Here is a 24,171-nt window from a genome sequence, read left to right on the forward strand (position 1 = left end):
AACTGAGAGCTGTTCCTCTTCTCTTTCCATCCACTGGAAAGCTACAGCCTTGAAACTGGAAACATTTCCTTCTTAGTACAAGTTTGGGATTGAAGAAAACATAAAGGCTCCTATCAGCCCTCTCTCTTCACCACTGGGATTACTGAAGCTAGTTTTGTCCTGGATTCTGAGGAGCAGAGCCTGCATCCCACAGGTACCTCAACAAAGGTGGTGTCCTTTCCCACCTCAGGAGGGTGCCCAGGACCCTCCCTGCTGTGCACGTCCACATGAGCAGGGACTCTAGGCTGTGTTTCTGGGCTCTAATCCTGCCCAGCTGGCATCATGAGGCCCAGATCTGAGCTAAAAATCTCTGTTTAAGGAAAATGCCTAAAAGAATCCTCAACAAGATACCTATAGATCCTCACACTGACTCCAGGAAGTATCACATAGGGGCTGAGAGTGCCTTCACCTGCTCTAATTCTGTGAGTTTGGGGAACTTTGCCTCTTTGTGCCTCCATAAAATGAGAATAGTAACTCTATTCACTTTATAGACTTACTGTAAGGATTAAATGAATTAACACATACAAAGTACTCTGAACCAACCCCACACACAGCAAACATTACATTCATGTTCATTGTTATTAACTCACCCACAAGCCTGTATGATAATTATCATTTCCTTATATTTATAGATAAGAAAATAGACTCCAAGAAATTAAGTAACCTGTCCTGGATCATGTGTCTTGCAGAGGCAAAGCCAAAACTTAAATCCAGAGATTCTGGCAAGTTCTATGTTCCTTTTGACTTAATTATGCCCACTCTTGTTTGGGGAACTTGAGATCCATCAGGCCAGTTCCTGTGCCCAACTTCCCTTCAGGAGTTTCTGCTGGACTAGCTCCCATGCAAGAAGGGACACTGTTGGACCGAAAGTATCTGGAAGAATAGAGAGCCTGGCAGATCCCTTCTCATGATTTTTCATAAGAACCCAGAACTCAGTCGCTGGGGAGGTATAACTTAAAGTAGTGTATACTTACACACATGCACGTGTGTGTGTGTGCGCACACACACACACACACACTTTAATGTAACAGGGAATCAGAAATGGCTGTCATTGCTTATCCTGGCCACACATAGGCATTCTTTTTGAGTTCTGGGCTAACTGGACCATGATGAGCATGCACAGCAGAGTCCTTGTGCCTTCAATTAACTTTTTCATAGTCTCTTTGTAATTGAATATGGCAGATGGAGATGATAATGTAAATGCTGATTTCACAGACCCAGCAGCAGCCCTGCTGTATGTCCTGTTCTTTTCCACCCTGCGAGCTTCCCATTTCTATAGCATGAAGACCTGACGAGCATTCCTGCTTTCTCTTTGCACCCCTAGGAGGGAACTGAGCTACTACATTCAGCCCCTGGGGAAGATAGAGCCTAAGGGAAGATAGAAAGGTAGTGGTGATATTTTTAAAACATCAGAGCTCTCTTAGGATCAGGAGGTACTTTCTGAAGTGCTTTTTAAATTATCAAAGTTATTTTGATGTATTCATGATGGATTTGCCAGATTTTATTACAGTCTTTTTTTTTTTTTCAAGTTTAAATCCACAAGCGTTTTCTACAGTACTTCTGTAGGCCAAGCTATTTGGTTAACTTGAGTTCTGTGACTGTGCTGACAATAAACCACACAATTCTCAAACATCCCCTTCCACAGGTTTGTACCCAGGCCAGGCCTGGGGGCCAAGGCAGAGCCCCAGTGCCATCTAGGACACTTGGCAGCCGAGGAGCTCCTGAAGTATAAGTGGTCCCAGCTGTCTAGGAGGAGCTGCTGGGATCATTTCTGCAGCACTCACCAAGGATTAGAAACGGCCTCTGTGCCAGGTGACCAACAGGCCATGCAATGCAGATAAAATAAGAAGTGATTTCAGTGTCTGCCCTAAGCTCTCACCAAGAACTTTCTGAGGGAATAAAAATCCCTCTTAATGAATATGCAGCTCAGAAGATCAAACATCTACACTCTAATGCTGCTAAGAACACAAATCACGGGAGATAAAAACCATTTAGGGATGCTCTTCTTCTGACCCAGAAAGACAGGCAAGGTCAAAAGACATATTTCTCCAGGATCAAGGGGAGACCAGATAGGGGGAGCAAGGAGTGGGGGATTGGCACACTGAAAAAACCCACTCATAACTGAGTTGTGCTTCAACCAGTAGTTTTAACACCAGTTTGAAAACTCTCAGGAAAACACCAGGGAGGCGAAGAGCTCTTGAAGAACCAAGCGTGATGTGAAAGGCTTTACAGCAGACCCATTGCTGTGCTCAATGTCCAGTCCCCTCCATCTCGGGAGTGTGACCCCTTGCCTCCTTGGTCCTGGCTTTGCAACAAGAATAGCTTCAATTTACCGTGAGACGGAAGTGCAGCACACTTCAGTATGCATCCCCTGTGCCCTTGTTTCGGAATCCCAACCCCTGGCCAAAGGCACCCAGCCTTACACTGGGTTAGGCAGGTGCTCACTCACCTCCAGCACAATCTCTTTCAGCTGGAACTGCTTTTGGGCGACTTTGTCTGAAGACACTGGCTCATGGTAGTAGAGGCAGAGCAAGTCATATTTCTTCAAGATCTGCTTGAAGTTCTTCTCTGAAAGACTCACCACTCGGTCTTTCCCATCATATGTGGGGAAATTCAGCCCCTCTTCTGCCCTGCAAGAGGAGAGCAAATAGACCCCCAAAACAAGCAGATGAGTTCTCTTCATTTGGGAATAGGTTTTTTTTTTTCTTATTCCTTAAAATGGCATTCACAGGAGAGAGGATGGAAAGCTCTTAGTTGGTTCGTTGAGCCAAGTAAGGAGAGAGAGGCAGATTTGTCCTCACCACCTTGGGTCCTGCAAACTGTGTAATCTTGGGCTCAGGACACAATGGAGGTTCATGCAGACCTGCGTATAGAGTACGAGCCAGGCTGGGAGGCTGGAGGCCCAGCCCCAGATACCTTACATAGCTCTCTGCCCAGCCTCTGGCTCATTAGGAGCTCCATTTTTAGGATGCAGTTGTTTTGGGCTAAAAATAAATCATGCAATGAATAAAAAAGTTAGATATGGCACTGTTAAGGGATTCGCTGATACAGTGTGTCAGGGCAGTGGGGAGGCAGCAGGCAGGAGGAGAAAGAAGAGACTGCACATGTGAACTAAGGAGGCTTGAAAAGTCAAAATAGAGAAAGAAACTCAAGAGGGAGGAGTTAAAAATGAGAGGAGACAGAAATAAGGAACAATGGCTCCAAGAAGAGAAGAGAGGTTTATTCAAAATGCCACCCAGACATTATTGCATTCCCACATTCCCCAGGGAAATATTGTAGCCTTTCCTTCCCTGGCTGTTACTGTCACTGCAACATGGGAACCAAGTGGAGCTGGAGGAGCAAGCATGCCCCGTACCTGCCTTTCCAGCTCTTCTTGGAAACCCAGCTTTGGCAGTGCTGTGGTACTGCGCCCATGTGGCCCTGCCAGCCCTTGGACAAGGGACGTAGGATGCCCGTTCCCACCAGCCCTGCACACAGCAGGCTGCAAGGTTCCAGCCTACCTGGGTCTGAGTTCCTTTCTTACTACCTCTGCCCACAGCTGAGCAATGCTCCACTGTTACTGTAAAACTAAATAAAACAAAGTTTTAACAGTCTCTCCTGGAAGCCCTCTCAGATTTGCAATTCTCAACCCTGACATTGTTTTTCTTTTTTAGACTAAATTTTAATGTACAATTTGGCCCCTTTCTTCTTCAGTAGAGACAGGCTGATACTATAGAGGTTCTCAGAATTCAAATCCAGACTCTGCCAAAGTCTGTGGCTGATGGATTTTGGAGGATTACTCACTTCTGGGATTCTCAGCCCCACCTATGTAAAATGGACATGATTATAGGTTTGGAACACACAGCTAGAAAAGCATGGCACCAAGGAGGGACTCAAAACTTTAGCTATTATACTTCACTCTAACTGGAGCTGCTATAACTGTAATTCCTTGTCAATTTCTAATGGGAATTGTTTGTGAAACTTTTTCTGTCCACTCTGTCCTACAACCTGGACAGCTGGGGCAGGAGCAATTTGTACTCACTGCACAGATGAGCTAAGTGGGGTTCAGAGAGGGCAGCAGCTGACCTGAGATTACTCAGCTCCTAACAGTCAGCAAGAGGACTCAGCTCCCCTCAAAGCCTGGGCCCCTGGTTGTTTGGCTGCCACTCAGGCAATTCCCGGCAGACATCCCATTTCCTATGTGGCTCCTTGATAATCTCCTCTGGTCAAACAAGAGTCCAGTCATTTCTCCCCACTCTGTAGAGGAATCTATCTTCTTTATGATTCTGGTCAAGCTTTAGTCTCCCCATGCTTAGAAAACCAGTCACTGGTGCCTTTAAAGAAGCTGGAAGGAAAAGTGCATCCCAGTGGCCTCTTGGAGTGGGGTGAGGCCTTCTGCCAAAGCCTGATGCTGAGTTGGGCTGGTGACTTGCCTGTCAGGAAAGCCAGGGCCTCAGACGCCCCCCACTGATCACCCAGCAGTATCTGGTTCTTTCCAGTAGTCATCTCTACACTTCCTAAAAGTGGAGCCCAAGCCATGCTTTGCTTTCCAGGTCACAGGCAAGTATATGAGATCTCTGAAAGAGATCTTAGAAAATTTAGGGGGGAAAAAGACTTCTAAGTGAAACAACGTATGTCTTATCTTTTTGATGTCAGCTTCCCAAAACTGTTCCCAATTAGCTCAGTCTCATTGGGTTACCTTTATTTAGAATTTGCTCCACTTTTCTTAATGCAGTGGACCCTTGACTTATGAACTCAATTCATTCACAAGGACTGGTTGTAACTCAAGTAGGTTGTAAATCAAGACTATTTTTCCCATAAGAAATAATGAAATACCTATAATGTGTTCTGAAGCTCTCAAATACCCCGTAACTAAACTTTTCATAATAAAAAAGGGTTACGTGAAATTGAATAACATTCTCCTGAACAACCAATGGGTCACAAAGGAAATTAGAAAAGAAATTAGACAGTATCTACAAGTAAATGATAATGCCAGTACAACACACAGGAATCTATGGGACACAATGGAAGCAGTTCTATGAGGGAAATTCATATCAGTGAATTCCCATATTAGGAAAACAGAGAGAGCTCAAATGAACAACCTAATGCTGAATCTCAAGCTCTTAGAAAAAGAAGAGCATGACAAACCCAGAGCTCGTACAGAGAGGAAATTATAAAGATCAGAGCAGAAATCAGTGCAATGGAGACTAAGACAATGATACAAAAAAAAAAATCAATGAATCAAAGAGTTGGTTTCTCAAAAGAATAAATAAAATCGATAAATCTTTAGCCAACTGTATCTAAAAAAAGGAAAGAAAAAGCTCAAATCCATGCAATTAAGAACAAAACAGGTGAAGTCACAACAGATCCAGCAGAAATCCAGAGGATCATCAATACCTACTTCAAGAACCCGTACTCTAGCCAGGGATTTAGCTCAGTGGTTTTACCACCTGCTGTGCAAGTGCAAGGACCTGAATTCGATCCCTGGTACCAAAAAAAAAAAAAAAAAAAAAAAAGAAAAAGAAAGAAAGAAAAGAACCTGTACTCTAATAAAATGGAAAACACAGAAGAAATGGACAGATTCCTAGATACATATGAATTGTCAAAGTTAAATGAAGAAGGTATAAAAATTCTAAACACCCCAATTACAATGAGTGAAATTGAAAACATAACTAAAAATTTACCAATGAAGAAAAGCCCAGGCCCTGATGGCTTCACTGCTGAATTCTACAGGACATTTAGAGAACTATCACCATTACTCTTTAAACTCTTCAATGACATTACTCTTTAAACTCTTCAATGAAATTGAAAGGAAAGCAAGACTTCCAAATTCATTCCTGGAAGCAAGTGTTACTTTGATTCCAAAACCAGGGAAAGACCCAACCCCAAAAGAGAACTACAGGCCAATCTCCCTAATGAACATAGATGCAAAAATCCTCAACAACATATTGGCAAACAGAATACAGAGGGTCATCAAGAAGATCATACACCCTGACCAAGTTGGATTTATCCCAGGGATGCAAGGATGGTTCAACATATGTAAATCAATAAAGATAACACACTATATTAACAGAGCCAAGGACAAAAACCATATGGTCATCTCAATAGGTGCAGAAAAGGCATTTGACAAAATCCAACACCCATTCATGATTAAAACCCTACAGAAAATTGGAACAGAAGGTCTTTATCTCAACCTGATTAAGGCTATCTATGAAAAACCAACAGCCAACATCATACTAAATGGTCAAAAACTCAAAACTTTCATGCTAAATTCAGGAACAAGGATGCCCACTATCACCACTCCTGTTCAATATAGTTCTGGAAACATTAGCCACAGCAATTAGAAAAGAGAAAGAAATAAAAGGAATAAAGATAGGAAAGGAAGAAGTTAAAATGTCATTATTTGCTGATGATATGATACTTTACATAGAAGCCAAAAAAAACTCTGCCAAAAGACTTCTAGACTTAATTGACAGATTCAGTAGAGTAGCCAGATACAAGGTCAACACTCAAAACACAATAGCCTTCTTGTACACAAATAACAGACCCACTGAGAGAGAAATTAGGGAAAAAAATTCCTTTTACAATAGCATCCAAAAAATGAAATATCTAGGAATCAGTCTAACAAAGGAAGCAAAAGACCTCTACACTGAAAATTAAAGCATTCTGAAAAAAAGAGATTGAAGAGGATATAAGAAAATGGAAAGACATCTTCCTGGGTAGGAAGAGCCAATATAGTGAAAATGATCATACTTACAAAACTGGTATATAAAATTACAGCATTCTGAAAAAAAAGAGATTGAAGAGGATATAAGAAAATGGAAAGACATCTTCCTGGGTAGGAAGAACCAATATAGTGAAAATGACCATATTTACAAAATTGGTATATAGATTTAATGCTATGCCGATTGAAATTCCAACAATTCATTTCACAGAACTAGAGAAAACAATCCAAAAATTCATTTGGAACTGGAAGAGACCTAGAATAGCAAAAGCAATTCTTGGCAACAGAGACATGGCAGGGGGTATCACAATCCCCAACTTGAAACTATACTACAAAGCTACTGTGATAAAAAACAGCATGGTACTGGCAAAGAAACAGACTTTAGGATGGAATAGATTAGAAGGAATAGATTAGAAATGGAATAGATTAGAAGATGCAGAAACAACTCCAGACACACTCAGCCAACTCATCTTTGACAAAGGAGCCAACCACCCCCACTGGAGGAAAGATAGCCTCTTTAATAAATGGTGTTGGAAAAACTGGATTTCAACCTGTCATAGATTAAAACTAGACCCATACCTATCACCATGTACTAAACTAAGATCAAAGTGGATTAAAGATCTAAATACTAAAACAGAAACACTAAATTTGCTGGAAGATAAGTTAGGTAGAACTCTTGAAGACATTGGCATAGGAAAAGACTTTATGAACAAAACTCAGTAGCATGGGAACTAGCACAAAGAATCAATAACTGTAATCTCATTAAAAAGCTTCTGCACTGCAAGAGAAACCATCAACAGAGCTAACAGACAATCTATAATGTGGGAAAAAATTTTTACCAGATGTTCCTCAGACAAAGGTCTACTACCTAGAATGTATAAAGAACTTAAAAAAATCAGACCCCCCCAAATATAAAGACCCAATTCAAAAATGGACATCTGAAATAAACAGACATTTCTCAGACAAAGAAGTAAAAGCAGCAAATAAATATATGAAAAAATGTTCAACATCATTGGTCATTTGAGAGATGCAGATGAAAACAACATTAAGATTGCACCTCACTCCAGAAAGAATGGCTGTTGTCAAGAAATCAACCAATAACAAATGAGGGTGGGGTGTGGGGAGAAAGGAACCCTTCTCCATTGTTGGTGGGAGTGCAGACTGGTGCAACCACTGTGGAAATCAGTATGGAGATACCTCAAAGAACTAGGGCTAGAGGTCTCATTTGGGTATCTTCCCCAAAGAATTGAAAGAATCATACCACAGTGATATATGTGCACCCATGTTTATAGCAGCACAGTTTGTAATAGCTAAAGCTTAGGAACAGCCCAAGTGCCCATCAACTGGAAACTGGATAAAGAAGATGTGTGGTTTTTTTTATAAAATGGAACACTACTCAGGCATAAAGAATGAGAAACTAGAGTCATTTATAGCTAAATGGATGCATATTGAGGCCATATTCTTAAGTGAAATAAATAGGACACACATGTGTAAATACCAAATAGTTTCTCTAGTGTGAGAAACTGAAAGTGTAAATAAGGGTTAAAATGAATAAAATGAATAATTGATAATTTGAAATAGGAAGAAAAGCCCAAAGGGGTAGGGGTGATGGAAGGGGAAGGGGAAAGGAAAGAAGGGAAAGGAAAAATTATGAGAAAAGAAAAAAAATGGAAATGAAGTCTATGTAAATAGGGAAGGGTGGAGGGGGTGAAGGGCACACAGGTAATGGGGAAAAAATAAGAACCATGATACATCATGTACAGGTAGAAGCACCCAATGACAAATGTAAACATTGTATACCGAAAATGTACCAATAAAAGAACTTAAGAATAAAAAAAGTTCTGGTCATAACCCAAGTTGCTCGAATGTAAGGCTAGTCGTAACTCAAGGGTCCACTGTATGTGTTCTTTTTTTCTATAACTGAATAACTAAGAGATATTTAAAGTAATTGTCTTTGAATTTCCTACTGACTTACACCGGACAAAACCACCAAGGCAGAGGGAGAATTTTATTAATCATGTCTTGCACTAGGGGCACAATTTCTCCTGTTATGTGAGAAATTATTTCTGATTTCATTTCTTCCAGATCCCCTTTTGTTGCCAGTTCAGTGGGTCCAAGTGGTTGAGTATCAGAGTGTTCCATCTCATTTCCCTTTGGGGTTGCTGTAGGTGATCTGGAAGTCTGGTTTTGAGACTTATTTACGTGTTTTCTCATTTCAACTGGGGTGGGGGCTGCTGGCGCATGCATGGATTACCTCCTCTCAGCTGGGTGAGGTGGGACAGGGGCCGGGAGCAGTGGTAGGGATGGTGGCCCAAAAGCCCTTTCCTGTGGGCTGGGAGCAGCAGGAGGGATGGAGGCCGGGAAGCCCCTTCCTCTGGTCCAGGAGGAGTGGGATGGCAGCTCAGCAGCCCCTGCCTCTGGGCTGGGAGTGGTGGGAGGGATGGTGGCCTGGAAGCCCCTTCCTCTGGGCCAGGAGCAGTGGGACAGCAGCTCAGAAGCCCCTACCTCTGGGCCAGGAGCAGGGGGACTCAGTACCATGGTCTGGTGGTCTGGTGTCCTCTGCGTCTTTGTAGTGTGGAACCAGGTGGCTGTACAGAGGAGCGGGGGTAGGGGTCCAGTGGATTGTTGCCGGGGCACGGGCTGATTCTGTGTGTCCTGTGCGACTCGGGACCTCAGTAGGGGGTGCTCAGAGGGAGAATTTTAAAAATTTTAGTTTAGCCCTCAAATCTGTCTCCCAACCCAAACCTCCATTGTGGAAATTTCTGGCCCCAGATCATGGACTCTGTTTAGAACATGAAACCCAGCCCTGGGACACACAGCTCCTGACATTTGCCATGGTGGCCAGGTTCCACTGCCCATTCCCTTGTAGATAAGAGTCTCAATTTGTGTCCCTCTCCTAGGAAGAGGTAGGTTTTCCTAGTTTACAATTTATGTACTGGCCTTATCTTCTGCCTGCCCTTTATTTTCCTGTTTTTTTTTCCTTTACTCTATTGCTCACCAATTTTATATTTTGTAAACAAGGTATTCTTTCCTCACATTCTGCAAACCAGCTGTTTCATTCTAGTTAGTTGCCTCCTAGTTTAGGTGGTCCTGCTGAAAGGTGTGTATTTTCATGTGCCAATTAACAGGAACTTTGTGGGGTTTTTTGTTTTATTTTTTAACGAGACAGAGTTAAACAAAAACCAAATCAATACAAGTAAAAGATAATTGTTATTACAATGTATGACACAGGCCCCTTATTTTCCTAACAATTCCCATTCATACTATGAACAGGCGCTATCTAGAACCCCTTCATCTAACCTTTCCCCTTGCATGTGTTTATTCTTAACAAGTGGCAGGATTATTTTGCATATATTATTTAATTTGATGTTCACCATAATCCATTTTGCAGGCAAATAAGGATTTGAAACCCACGAACTTTTCATTTACCCATCAATTAAGCAATTTTTTGTAGAGCATCTCCTGTGTACCAGACACTGTTGTGGACACAGAGGATAGTTACTTGTAAACCTGAACCCAAGAATTTCTATCCTAAGGGAGAAACAGCAGTAACCAAAAAACAAAGCACTTGTGCCCTGCGAGTGTGTGAGTGTGCGCGTGCGCAGGTGACGGGACACCAAGCAGAAGCACAAGTGCTGGAAAACAAGGGAAAAGCGAGCAAGGGAGGAGCCAGGGATGGTTGGCCCAGTGGTCCAGGAAAGCATCTTTGAAGAGGGAAACGGGAGCGGAAGCTGAAGGAGAGGCGGGTGCGGTGGGAAGTGCAAGCTGCTGAGGAAGTGGAGCCCTGGAAAGAGGCAGGGGTCCTGGCTCTGGGGACCCCAGGGCATCTCAGCTCTAACTAGACAAGGCTCTATGCCAACAGTAGTTTTCTGCTCCAGCTATCGGATTTCCAACACTGAAAAAGAGACTCAGCCTGCTGATCCTCTAGGGCCCCTTTCTGGCTCAGAGATTTTCTCTGAGCAGGACCGGCCTGGGCGCGCGCACCTGAGGTGGTGGCTCTGGGAGGTGGAAGCAATGTCCCCCAGGAGGGTTTTGAGGCGCCCGCTCTGCACAGGCCCGAGCTCACCTCTGCCCGGGGACGTCCTGGGTGACTGCCTCCGCCGTGCCCTTCCCTGGCTAAAATACTCCCCCCAGTGGCCAAAACACAACACGGCAGCTTTCTTTGTTCCATTCCGATCCTTCCTCCTGTTCTGGGCCTGGGCCGCCGCGCAACCTGCACCCTGGGGGAAGAGCCCGGACTGGGGGCGCCCCGACCCCGACCCCCGCGCTCCCGGCCTTGGGCTTCAGCTCTGGGCCCCCAGGCCTCTTCCTCTTAGCTCTCTCCGGTGGCCTCGAAGCCTTCCTGCCTCCCCAGCACCAGGAAGCTCCTAAACAGAAGCAAAGAGAAAGAGACCAACCCCGGGTTGAAAACAAGCCCTCCGACCTCCGCCACCCAGTAGGAACCCAGGCTTTGACAAATGTCACTGCCTTGGTGTAGACAGGGGCTGCTGTCCTGTGTCCCTACAGACTACGCCTCTTCTGCTCTCTGCGTCTACAAGAGGGAGAGAGAGAAGCTAGTATTTTCAGGGCTTACTCTGGGTCAACACCTGGCCTCCTTACGTTTTCTACATCGTTTCAATTTCCTCAAACTGGGTCTTATTCCTTCCATTTTACAGATGAGGAAACTGAGGTTCGTCAGGATCAAGTAACTGACCCAAGTCACGCAGCTGACAGTGTTAGCGATGAGATTTGGCCCTGGTTATGTCTGGCTTGTTATGAGCCCAGATTGCTTTGCTCTTAAAGTCAGTCTGCCCTGTCTTGGTGGAAAAACTTAGGTTAAATGGAAGTTACAGGACAAGAAAACAAAGGAAACCAGCTATTTTCATAGGAGAAATGGGGGGGGGGGAGGAAAGGAAGGAGAGAGGGAGGAAAAAAGAGAGGAGGAAGAAGGAAAATTAGAAATTTAGTTCCAAACAAATGGTAGTCAAGATCAAATGGAAAGATTAAAGTTAGTCTTGAAGCCTGAGAGAAAATAAAGACTTCTCAAGGATAGCAGTAAAACAGGAAAAAAGAAAAAGCCAAGAGATGGCGGGAAAGTGGGGGGAGGAAAGGAAGGGGAAGAGGAGTAGAAAGAATTAAGATGTGTCATACGCATGTGCCCTCTCCGCATGATAAATGTAATCATTATGTGATGCAAACGTAGTAAAAAGGCGGTCACATAGAGGCTGAAACAGTGTCCACCTGGAGGGTGCGGCCAGCAGAGGCGCTAACACCTTCTCCCTGGTGCCCAGGGGGCTCCTCAGAACGCGTGACGCTCTTATTTTGCGTAGGAAAAGAGACCTTCCTTCCGGGTGTGAGAAATGAAGGATCTGGAGATGGGGAGAGTCTCCTGGGGTACCCTGGTGAGCCCAAGGTCATCTCAGGGCACTTGAGACAGCCCGGAGGGGCAGAGTGAGGGGAGGACCCGAGAGCGGAAGCGGGGATGGGCCAGAGACTAGGCACAGCCTCTAAGAGGAGGAGAGGGCCAAGCAAGGACTGCCTGGCGCCTCCGGACGGAATGCAGCCCACCGATTTGAAACGCTGTTGCCCTGACTGTACAATCCTGTGTGTGTGCTGTTTTAACCACCAAGTGTGGGACATGGTTACAGCCTCCATAGGAAGCTGTGCAGAGCTAAGACGTGAAATGACTGACTCCTGTCCTGGGCCTGGGCTGTTTTACCTGAAACAATACTCAGCTCTTCATCCAGCGCCAATCTTCCCACCAGTGGCTGAGAGAAGAGTCCTGCGCAGTGTGGTAGACCTTCACGTGCATCCTCCCTGCGTCCCCTCCTGCGGGAGCTGAGAGGGCCATCAACCCAGTCTCCTGCGGCCACTCCCAGAGGGAGATGAGCTGATCAGCAGCCCCACCCTCGGACTTCCTCTTTCTTTTATAGTAATACGGTCTCTCAACACTGCCCCTTAGGAATTAAAGAAAAAAGTTGTCATTCTTGCATAAATGTTTAAGAGAAAATGATTTTCAAATTTCTTAGATTGATACTATCCCAGATTGTGTTATGATGCTTATTTTCTCTGCTTGTTTTTTTTTTTCTTTTTGGTACTGGGGATCGAACTCGGGCCCTTAGCTTGCGAGGCAGGAGGTGGAACCACTGAGCTAAATCCCCAGCCCAAAATCTTTTTTTGTTTTTTGTTTTTGGTACTGGGAATCGAACTCGTGTCCTTGCGCTTGCAAGGCAGGCAGCGGAACCACTGAGCTAAATCCCCAGCTATGATGCTTATTTTAATATCATTCCCAACAACAACAATCATTGTACATGGAATAAAGATAAATTTCAATTTGCCAATTTATAAATGATTCATTCTGGTTAAATTAATTGAAATAATTAGGCAGGAGAAGGATGTCAACAAATGATTAACTAGCATATTGGATTTGGGAAACACATAAGTATATCTCTGAAATAAAGATTCAATTTTTAAAAAATTTATTTTCATAATTCTGGTATAAGTGATCTACAATAAATTTTGCATAATTATATTATAATATTTGATACATGTTGATATGTGTATAACCTCCACAAAACTTTCAAAATTGTGAATATGTCCATGCCCACAAATTTCTTGAGTCCATTTATAATTCACCTCCCTTTTCTGTCTCCTCCCCTAACCCAGTCCCTAGGAAACCTCTGACCCTTTTTTTGTTAGTTTTCATTTTCTAGAATTTTATGTGAATAGAATTGTACATTACCTATTTTTGCTGGACTTCTTTCACCCAGCATAATTATTTTGAGAGTCAATCATGCTGTTGCATATATTAATAGTCCAGCATTTTAATCCTAACTAGAATTATGTTATGTCAACATACACAATTTGTTTATCCATTCTCCGCTTGAAAATTTGTATTTTCATACATAAAGCTGCTATGGGCATTAAGTTTATACCTGATTCATTTTAGTTTATATGATGTTAAGGATCAAAGTTATTGTTATCATCACTGTCATTATGTTGCATATGACTATCCAGTTTTTTTACCATTTCTTGCAATGAAGGTCTATCTACGCTGCACTGCCTTTGCATAGTTGTCAAAAACTGGTTATCAGTGTATGTATTGGTACATATGTATTTCTGAACTACTTTGTTCCTGTGATCCATTTATCTTTTTAAATGTCAATGCCACATAGTCTTGAGTACTACAGCTTTGAAAGTCATGAAATCAGGGGTTGTTAGCTCTCCCACTTTGCTCTTCTTTTTCAAGTTCCTCTGGTTGTTGTAGGCCCTTTGCACTTCCATGTCAACCTTAGAATCAGTCATTCTAAAGACTGGTCTGTTAGGATTATGATTGGCATGTTATTGAAGTTATCAATCCATTTGGGAGGAATTATATCCTTACAATGCTGAGTCTTCTGAAATATTAACAAGCTGTTATCTCTGAGTTGTCTTCTTTAATTTCTTTCAGCAATGCTTTGTAGATTTCACTATACAGGCTCTGTACGTGTTTTATCATATTTATCTGAATTTCATATTTTTATGCTATTAAAGATAATGAATTATAACATTTTGATTTCCATTTGTTTGTTGATAATATATAGAAATGCAATTGATTTTTGTATATTGATCTTGTATATTGTAAACTTACTAAACTCACTTATTAGTTCTAGAAGCTTTTTCTGCAGATTCTACTGTATTTTCAGCATAGACAGTCCTGTCATTTGCAAATAAATAACCTATTATTTATTCTATTGAAATTCAGATACTGTTTGTTCTGCTGCCTTATTGCACTGCCTAAAACCTCTGGTACAAGATTGCGTAGATATGCTGAGGGACAGTAAACATTCTTGCCTGATCCCTGATATTAGGAGAAAAGAATTCAGTCTTTCACTATTAAGTATGGTGGTAGCTGTAGATTTTTAATAGATGTCCTTCATTAGGTCGAAGGCGCTCACTTCCTCACTGGCTGAGAGTTTTTATCAGGAAAGTGTATTGAAGTGTCTTTGATTAAAAAATGTTTCTTTTGTTTTTATTTTTGAAAAACTTTTTTCCTGGGTAAACTAGTAAAAGTCTTAGCCTAACAGTTTTTCTACTCTGTTCTTTTCATTACCTTAAAGTCATTGCTCTACTATCATCTTGTCATATTGTTTTCTACAGATAATTGCTGTGATCCTTAATATTCGTTTGACTGTATGTAACTTTTTCCCCTCTGCCACCCCAGGTATTTTCAATATTTTCTTTTTATCAGTAGTTTTGAACAATTGAATTATTATGTGCCTTGTTTTAGAAGTCAGTTTCCTTTTTATTTATTTATTTTTTTGGTGCTTGGGGATTGTTGAACTTCTTATATCTGTGCATTCATAATTTTCATCAGCTCTGTTAACTGTTTGGCCTTAATACCTCAAGGATAATACCATGTTTTCCATCTCCCCCACTATTAAGGACCGTGATTAAACATATATTAAGTCTCTTGGAGTTGTCTCACTAATATTCTTTTCATTTTCTAAAATTAGTTTTCCTCTCTTTGTTTAATTTTGAATAGTTCCTATTAATACGTCTTCAAGTTTGCTAGTCTTTTTTAACACATGATTTGTTAATATCACCTGCGTACTTTTCATCTTGAACATTACAATTTTCATCTCTCAAAGTCTGATTTGAGTTTTTAAAAATATTTTCTCATCTTTTTAAGCTGTTGAATATGTGGAATACAAATACAACATCTGTTTTAACGTTTTTGCTCATTCTAACATCTGTATCACTTTGGGTCATTTTCAGTTATTACTATTATTCTCGTCATTATAGGTCACATTTATCTGTTTCCATTGATTCCTAAAAATATTTTATTGGATCCCAGACCTTGTGAATTTTACCTTATTTGTGCTGAATTTAAAAAATTTTTGTAACTCTTCTTGACTTTTATTCTGAGGTGCAGTTATTTGAAATATTTTTATCTATTCAGATTTTACATTTAAGTTTTTTTTGTTTTTGTTTTTGTTTTGTTTTTTTGTGGGACCAGAACAGCACATAGCCTAAGACTAATTACTCTCTGCTATTGAGGCAAGGCACTTCTGAAACTGCCCAGTGTCCTGTGAATTGATATTCTCCAGTTTGGCTGAAGGAGGATAGCACCATTAATGGCTCTGTGTGAGCACAGGGTAATACTCCTCTTGTCTAACTGCTGGATTGTTCTTCCAGCCTCATATAGTTTCCTTAAAACACATGCACTGACATCAACACTTTGTCCAGTACTTGGGTGTGACCCTCTGCAGGTCTTCAAGGTTGTCAGTCTGAGTAGTTTTCCTCTCTGATGCTCTGGCCTGTGAACTTCAGCCACACTATCCTGCTGAACCCCAACTCCATCTGCTCAACACAGGGACTCTGCCATGGTCTCACCCCTTGTGCCACTTCCCAGGAGCTCTCTCCTGGCTGTATGCAGGAGGGTATAAATCACCTGCTTCCTGCCTCTTGGGGATCATGCTCTTTCATTATTTAACCTACAGTGCCTTTAAAACTGTTTTATCAAGTATTTTGCTTTTATTTATTATTTAATTTTGTTTGTTTCAGATGAGAGGACAAATTTGTTCGTGTTTCTCCATTTTAGCTAGAAGTAAAAGTCTTAGAAAATTTAGTATCTTAATCCATTCTGACCACCTGTAAACAAAGTGGCTTATAAGTGACAGAAATTCATGCTCTGGAATGTAGGGATTCCAAGAGTAAGGTGAGAGTAGATTTAGTGTCTGATGAGGGTCTGATGAGGGTCTACTTCTTACTTCATAGGTGGTGCTTTCTCTCTGTAACTTCTATGGTAGAAGGAACCTCTCTCTCGAGTATATCTTTTTTTTTTTTTTTTTTTTTTTGGTACTGGGGATTAAACTCAGGTCCTTGAGCTTGTGCAGCATGAGCTAAATCCCCAGCCCTCTCTCGGGTATATCTTATAAAGGCTCTCATCTCATTCATGTAGCTATACTGTCATGACCGAGCCATTTCCCCAAAGCTCCACTTCCTAATACCATTCGATTGGAGATTAGGATTCCAGCATATGAATTTAGTGGAGAGGATGGGGAGATGTAAACTTTCAATCTATAGCATTTAGCTGTGGATTACATAAGCACACACAGGCAAAATCTTTTAATGAACTGATAGCAGTCATTCTTGTAGTTTACACTTACATAGTTTAGTTTTCATAACTTCTATCTATTCTAAATAGAAAAGCTAGAGGTAGATAAGTCAGATTGTGCTGGATTGCAAGTAACAGTCCAATGCAAACTAGTTTCACTGTATAGCAGAAGATAAGTTGGTATAGTTCATCTCAACCATGCCATCGGGATGTGCTCTGTTTCTATTCTCTGCTCTGCCTCCTCTCGTCTTAAGCTCTCACCACATTATTGACTGTGCCTGGTTGTTGAAAGGTGGATGCAAACACTTCCTGGGCTCCATACTTTCTCTTCTACTCTAAGTGTGGAGATGTCATCCATCCCCTGGAAACCAGCATCAGTCTACTTCTCCAGTCTTGTAAACCAAAACTGAGTCCTGTGCCCACTTCTGAAAACAACACCCTTCTATTGAATTATTCAGCTCTCCAAAAGCTCTGGGCTGCCAAGAAGTTGTGGGACATTCAGAGGACAATGTAGAATAATGTGGGGAAGCAATCGCAATGTCACTTGGGTGGGCATTATGCTGTTTGTGAGCACTTTGTGACATATAATACAACATAGATATGAGTAATCTTTTCATTCCTAATAAATGAAAAGCCAAATTTATCATAATTATGATCATATTTTTCAACTCTGACTTTAGATATTTTGGAGACATCTGGATGTGTAAACTAGAATTTGAGTCAGGTAAATTGAACTAACAAGGTTATAAAGATGACTTCCAAATGAATCTTCAGAATTAATATTAGTGTGCTTCCTCTTGTATTTCAGCACCAATGGTCCTTGTATTTCTTGCCTTCCTACAATAGTGTATAATAGTACAATTTAGACAACATGATGACAGAGAATAAAGATAATTGTGATCTCTGCAATAGTCGAAACCACTGTGGCCACTGAGTGACAGCCTGATTGCCCTAGTCAGGAGCTGGTGCAGATGATCTCCTAAGGGTCACTTGGACTGAGCAGTTTTAAGTGACAAGATTTTTAAATAGTATTTTAGGTACTTATTTAAAAATGAAATAGAGAAAGACTCCTTCGTGCTATTAACTTCATTAACCCTCAGAACACCGTCACAACTGCACAGCTGAGGAGTGCTGGGATCAGTCATTTGGGGTGAGGGATGGATCAGAGTACTCACCACGGGCCGAGCACTGTGCTGAGCACTCCACAGGTCACCATGACCATGTATCTTCATGGACACCCTGTGAGGTAGTCACTGTCATTATCACGGTTTATAGATAAAGAAATTGGGAGTCAGTGGCAGAATTTCCGTACCCAGTGTCACACATAACAAGGGGTAAAGCTGGGAATTGAACAGCTGAGATGCTGGCTCCAGAGTGTGTGTAATTAATCACTGTGGTGCATGCCTCTGTGAAGTGCTTGGGAAAAAATTCTTATGTAAATAATGGCTTGTGGCTTCAGACCTATAAATAAATCAATCTCAAAGTTGGGTTTTTAGTATGAGTCTCTATATTTCACACCAAAATTTAGTCTTAGGAAATATCATTGCAAAGTATCACTTGGAATTCAGAGACTTAAGAAGATGGCCAGATCAGTGGATCTCAATCAGAGGTAATCTTGTCCTCCAGACTAGACACTTGGCAATGTCTGGAAACATTTTTGTTGCTCACAACTCAAGGGGAGTTGGTTGGGTGTTACTTGGTGCCTAGTGGATAAAGGACAGAGGAGAAACTAAACATTCTACAATGTACAAGATAGCTTCCCACAAGAAGGAATCGTTCAAAACAAAGATGTCACTAATGCTGAGGGTGAAAATTCTGAATTAAACTGAAACAGCTTATGTTGTGCTTGTTGACCTCTCTTCAGACACTGCTCAGGGCTTTTGTGAACCCTGTGACTTGAGTAATGGAAATCCCAACCCTGAACTCAGAACCTGAAGGATACATGACAAATCCTCTTTGTTTGGTACAGGAGCTGTCTCTCCAGCCTCAGCTGTGCAGCTTGTTGCTCTTTATAGCTTTGTCTCCTTGGCTCATGAGCTATGGGATGTTTAGACTATGAAGAACACTCTATCCTTAACTATTTCAAGACAAGTATTTAAAACGTGCCTGGTTCTTTCATCTTTCTTGAGTTATACTTTAATAGACCCCTGGTTCCTATCTCTGCCTATCCTATTTGTTGGATCTTTGCTAGTAGGAGTCATTCACTGGCAAAATTCCCTGATTATCATGCTCAGAACACAATCAGCCTGTGAAGCTGAGGTGTGAAGTTTCTGTGAGATGCTGTCCTGTGGGGAGTCTTCTCAAATTCTTGGAGAATAGGACATGTGACCAAAGTAAGGAGTGAGATGGGTCCATCGGCATTGGTGCAATGGCCCCTGAGGCCTGCGGGCTGTTGTGAGCAGCAGTGATGTCCACTACATCACTATCTCAGCAATGCTCCAGGAATAGCCACTGTTTCTTGCAACATGTGGTCTGGGTTCATAATATCCAGAAACATCCTTTTTTCTATTTCTTTCCAGGGCAAAGAGACAGCTAATCCTTCCTATGACTCATAACTAAAGCCAGCTTCCAATGTGGTGAGGTTTCCAGACATGAGCAAGGGGCCTCCTTGCCCTAAACCCTTCTCCACCTGTTTGCTGTACTATCACATTCCCACACAGTCAGTTAGTCTTACTATCATTTCACTTTTACAGATGAGAACGCTTAAATTCAGGGAAGTTAAGTGACTTTTCTAGGTGACACAACTATTGTAGGCTGGGTTTTGGTAAGATAATACATTAAATACAGGACATATAATTTATAGGATTATTTTTATGATAATCACCCAAAAAGTCAAATGCAAAGGAGTGCAAGAGAGATTAACCACACACTAGAGGCCTAAAGAATGCAGCCAGGGGCCTGGATCCCAGCAATGTCCCAAACAAGTCCAGCTAAAGGCTTAGAGTCCAAGGCAATGTCCTCCATGTGTCCAGCCAGTGTCCTAGAGCCCACGCCAATGTCTCATTCTTGTCCACATTGAGGATCTGCACCGGAAAGGCCCAAAGGCCATTAGTGGAAGCCAGAAAACCTATGCCAGTAAGATGAAGGATTTGTGCCACCAAGTTGAGGGATCCACATTGGAGCCAGGAAGTGATGTTCATGCTGAAGATCAGAGCTCCCCTTATAGAACAGCAGCCTTTCTCAGGGACAGTGAGGTCCGAAGCTCCTCCTCCAAAGAGAACAGCCTAGTTCATGTCAGGAAAACCATCCGCAGCAAGTTTCTCCTAGAAAATCAACAGGCCCAGATGTTCTCCTCCGTTCTCTTTTTATGGCTAATGATAACAATCCTCAGGTGGATTCTCCATGCCCAGAACATGCTGATTCAGTTCAGCTGGGCATTGCAAGTTGACCATTAGCTAATCCACTACAACAACTAACAAGCTAGATAATCTGTCTATATATTTCAAATTTCTCATCCTTTGCCAAGTTATTTCCTAGAAATTTCTTGACATTATTAAGTCAAATTATCTAAGTGTCCAAGCAACAAATGGAACAATGTGGAGCTTCTAGACATGAAAAATAAAATAGTTGGAATTAAAAGCAGATTAGACATTGGGGAAGAGTGGACCAGTGAACCAGAAGAAATAGCAATTAATATATACAAAAAATAACATACAAAAAATATATATAAAAAATAACAAACTGAGCTGCAATGATGTGTGAGACAATATCAAATAGCCTACCATACATATAATTGGAATTTCTGAAGAAGTAAGAAAAGAGGGGGTGTCATAAATATTTAACGATATGGCTAAACAATTTCCAAATTTGATGAAAACAATGAACCCACACATCTAAGAAGTTTAACAAACCCCTACCAGAGAAAGGCTAAAAAAAAAACTAGTAAGGTAACTAATAATGAAATTTCTGAAAAGAAATACCAAAAGCAGCCAGACAACATATTTTATATAACAGAGGAAAAAACTATGACTGTATCTTGCTAGAAACTATGTAAGCAAGAAAACTAGAGAAAAAGAGATTTAAAAAATAACCTGTGAAACTATCAATCTAAGCTTTTTTTCTGAGAGGAAATATCTTTGAAAAGTCAAGAAATCAGAGAAAAACAAACATTAAGATGAATTTGAATAAACTTGTAGAGTTTGAAATGTTTATCATCTTGAATTTGGATAATTGTACTTTATGTGCGATTTACCATGGGTTCATTATACACCAACAATGCAAACCAAATTATTAATTAAAAGGAGAAATTAAGCCATTTCAGATAAATGAAAGCTGACAAATGTATGATTGTTAGATCTGCATCACAAGAAAAATGAAAGTATATTTTCCAGTAAGAAGGAAAGTGTCTTAGTTACTTTTCTCATTTCCCAAAACCCAAAGTTAAAGGAGGAAAGGTTTATTTGGCTAATAGTTTGTAGAGATTTCAGTCCATAATAGGCTGGCTCCAAGGCAGGGTGGGTGGGAGATAGGCATCACAGAAGGGAAACAACATGGTGCTCACAAGGTAGCAAAAGCAACTTCTTATCTTATTCAGACTACTTAGGGCAGTTACATTCATACCCTTAATCCTAGTACCATTGGTTCTAGCCTCACCATTAATCAATGACACACTGTAGATTCAGCCACCTCCAAAATAGCCTATGACTACATGAGGCTTTGGGGGGACATCTAGACACAAATCATAACAGAAAATGATACCAGATGAAACATAATCAAGATGTCCTGAAGAATCTGGTATGTATGACTGTTTTAAGCAACACACACAAATGTATTGTGGTAATATAGCATAAATAAAAGTAAAATGTATGATAACAATAGTACAAAGGACAGGATGGCAGAAATGGAAGTGTATTGTTGTAAGGTTCTTACATTATACAAGAAGTACCAGTATATAAAAATATAAGAGCTGCCCCCAGTGGCGAGGAGGAGCCTTCCAGGCCACCGAAACCACGCCCCCCACGCCCCCAGCACCGAAGAGATGAGCCACGTGGGCACCAGCAGCACCCAGCCCCTTGAACTGAGAAGACACATAAACAAGTCTCAAAACCAGACTTCCAGATCACCTAAAGCAACCCCAAAGGGAAACGGGATGGAACAATCTGATACTCAACCACCTGGAATCGTTGAACTGGCAACAAAAGACGATCTGCAAAAAATGAAATAAAAAATAAGTTCTCACATAACAGCAGAGATTGTGCCCATAGTGCAAGACATGATTAATAAATCTACAGAGGACACAGATAAAAAAATAGAGGAGCTGAAGAACATGATGAAATCCCAACATAGGAAAAAAATGGAATCCAAAAAACAGATGCAAACAGATTTCCAGGAGATTAAAAACTCCACTGAAAGTTTACACAGCAGAATGAACCAATGTGAGGACAGAATTTCAGATATAGAAGATAGGATTGCAATTAGTGACCAGGAAAAGAAAAATTTCTTTACAATAGTAAGGGTCCATGAGCAATCAATCCAGCAGCTGCTAGATGATGTAAAGAAGAATAACAACACTGATTGGAGTCAATGAAGAAAGAGGAGAGAGTGCAGATGACATAAAAAAAACTGTTCACAGAAGTGATGGCAGAAAACTTCCCAAGCAGGGGAAAGGAACCTGACATACAGATCAATGAGGTATATAGGAGTCCAACTAGCCTTGACCAAAGAAAATCTACACATAGGCATATAATAGTTAAGATTCCAGAAACCCAACAGAAGAACAAAATTCTACAAGCAGTTAGAGAAAAGAAAGAAATCACATACAAAGGAAAGCCCATCAGAATCACAGCAGACTTCTCAACATAAACCTTCAAGGCAAGAAGAGCTTGGAGTGATGTATTTCAAGCTGCAAAGGAAAAGGGGCTCCAACTCAGGTTGATGTACCCTGCAAAATGATCTTTCAAAGTTGATGGAGAAATAAAATACTTTCATGACAAAGAGTACCTTAGGAATTTCATGAATACCAAACTAGCACTCTAAAATATTTTAGACAGTATCCTAGGAAAAGACAATGAGGATCACAACCCTAGGAAGCCCAGCAGAATGAATCCATCGGGCACGACAAGAAACTAAATGCAAAGGGGGAGAATCTAACAAAAAGAAAAAGTCATGACAATGATAAGGCAATATGTATCAGTTATAAACATCAATGTTAATGGTCTCAATTCACCAATCAAAAGAAATAGACTAGCAGAATGGGTCAAGAAGCAAGACCCAACAATATGCTGCATACAAGAAACACACTTAATTCAAAAAGAAACTCATAGACTGAAAGTTAGAGGGTGGAAAACAATACTACATGTGACAGGAACCTCCCAAAAAGCAGAAGTAGCTATCCTCTTTGCAGATCAAGTGAATTTCAAACTAACACTGATTAAGAGAGATGAAGAAGGTTACTGCATCCTTGCAAATGGAACATTCCAAGAGGAAGAGATGACAATCATAAATATCTATGCAACAAACACTACTGTGTTGAACTATATAAAACAAATACTAATGGACATTATAATTCAAATAAGCACTAATACAATAGTAGTGGGCGAACTCAATACCCACTGTCACAAATAGATAGATCAAGTACACAAAAAATAAACAACGCAATACTAGAACTCAATCAAACCCTTGAACAAATGAACTTAACAGATGTTTAGAGAGTGTTCCATGCCACAAAATCAGAATACATATTCTTTTCAGCTGCACACGGGTTGTTCTCCAAAATACACCACATACTCATTCATGGAACACGTTAAAGTAAGTGCAAAGGAATCAAAGTTATCCCTTGTATATTATCAGACCATAATGCGATGAAAGTGGAGATCAATAGCAAAAGAAACCACAAGAATTTCATAAACACATGGAAATTGAACAACACACTTCTGAATAACCAATGAGTCACAGAGGAAATTAAAGAAGAAGTGAGACAGTTCCTACAATTAAATGACAATGCTAATACAACATATCAGAATCTATGGGACACAATGAAAGCAGTCTTATGAGGGAAATTCATAGCAGTGAATACTCATATTAGGAAAGCAGAGCAAGCCCAATTAAACAACCTGATGCTGAACCTCAAGCTTCTAGAAAAAGAAGAGCAGGACAACCCCAAAGCTCATACAAGGGAGAAAAATTATAAAGATCAGGGCAGAAATCAATGCAATGGAGACTAAGAGAATGATACAAAAAATTAATGAAGCCAAGAGTTGGTTCTTCAAAAGAATAAACAAAATTGACAAACCCTTAGCCAACCTTATCAGAAAAAGGAAAGAAAAGGGCCAAATCCATGAAATTAGGAATGAAAAGGATGAAATTGCAACAGACCCAGCAGAAATCCAGAGGATCATCAATACCTACTTCG

At 41.0% G+C, this 24,171-nt stretch overlaps 1 protein-coding gene across 2 annotated transcripts in view; it reads right to left on the minus strand.

Moving 5' to 3' along the window:
- Casq2 (calsequestrin 2) overlaps positions 1-2,905 on the minus strand; it is a 63,836-nt gene extending 60,931 nt beyond the window's left edge. The window contains exon 1 of one of the 2 annotated variants that reach the window (XM_021265740.2): positions 2,489-2,905. In XM_021265740.2, coding sequence (XP_021121399.2) covers positions 2,489-2,722 — 234 coding nt within the window. In that variant the 5' untranslated portion in view covers positions 2,723-2,905. The remainder of the gene's footprint in view (positions 1-2,488) is intronic. The other variant, XM_004853793.3, reaches the window with a different exon arrangement.
- Between the last annotated feature and the right edge of the window lie 21,266 nt (positions 2,906-24,171).

This window comes from Heterocephalus glaber, unplaced genomic scaffold, assembly GCF_053883595.1.
Source record: "Heterocephalus glaber isolate CG9 unplaced genomic scaffold, H.glaber_assembly_v1.0 deba00001442, whole genome shotgun sequence".
Taxonomy (NCBI): Eukaryota; Metazoa; Chordata; class Mammalia; order Rodentia; family Bathyergidae; genus Heterocephalus; species Heterocephalus glaber.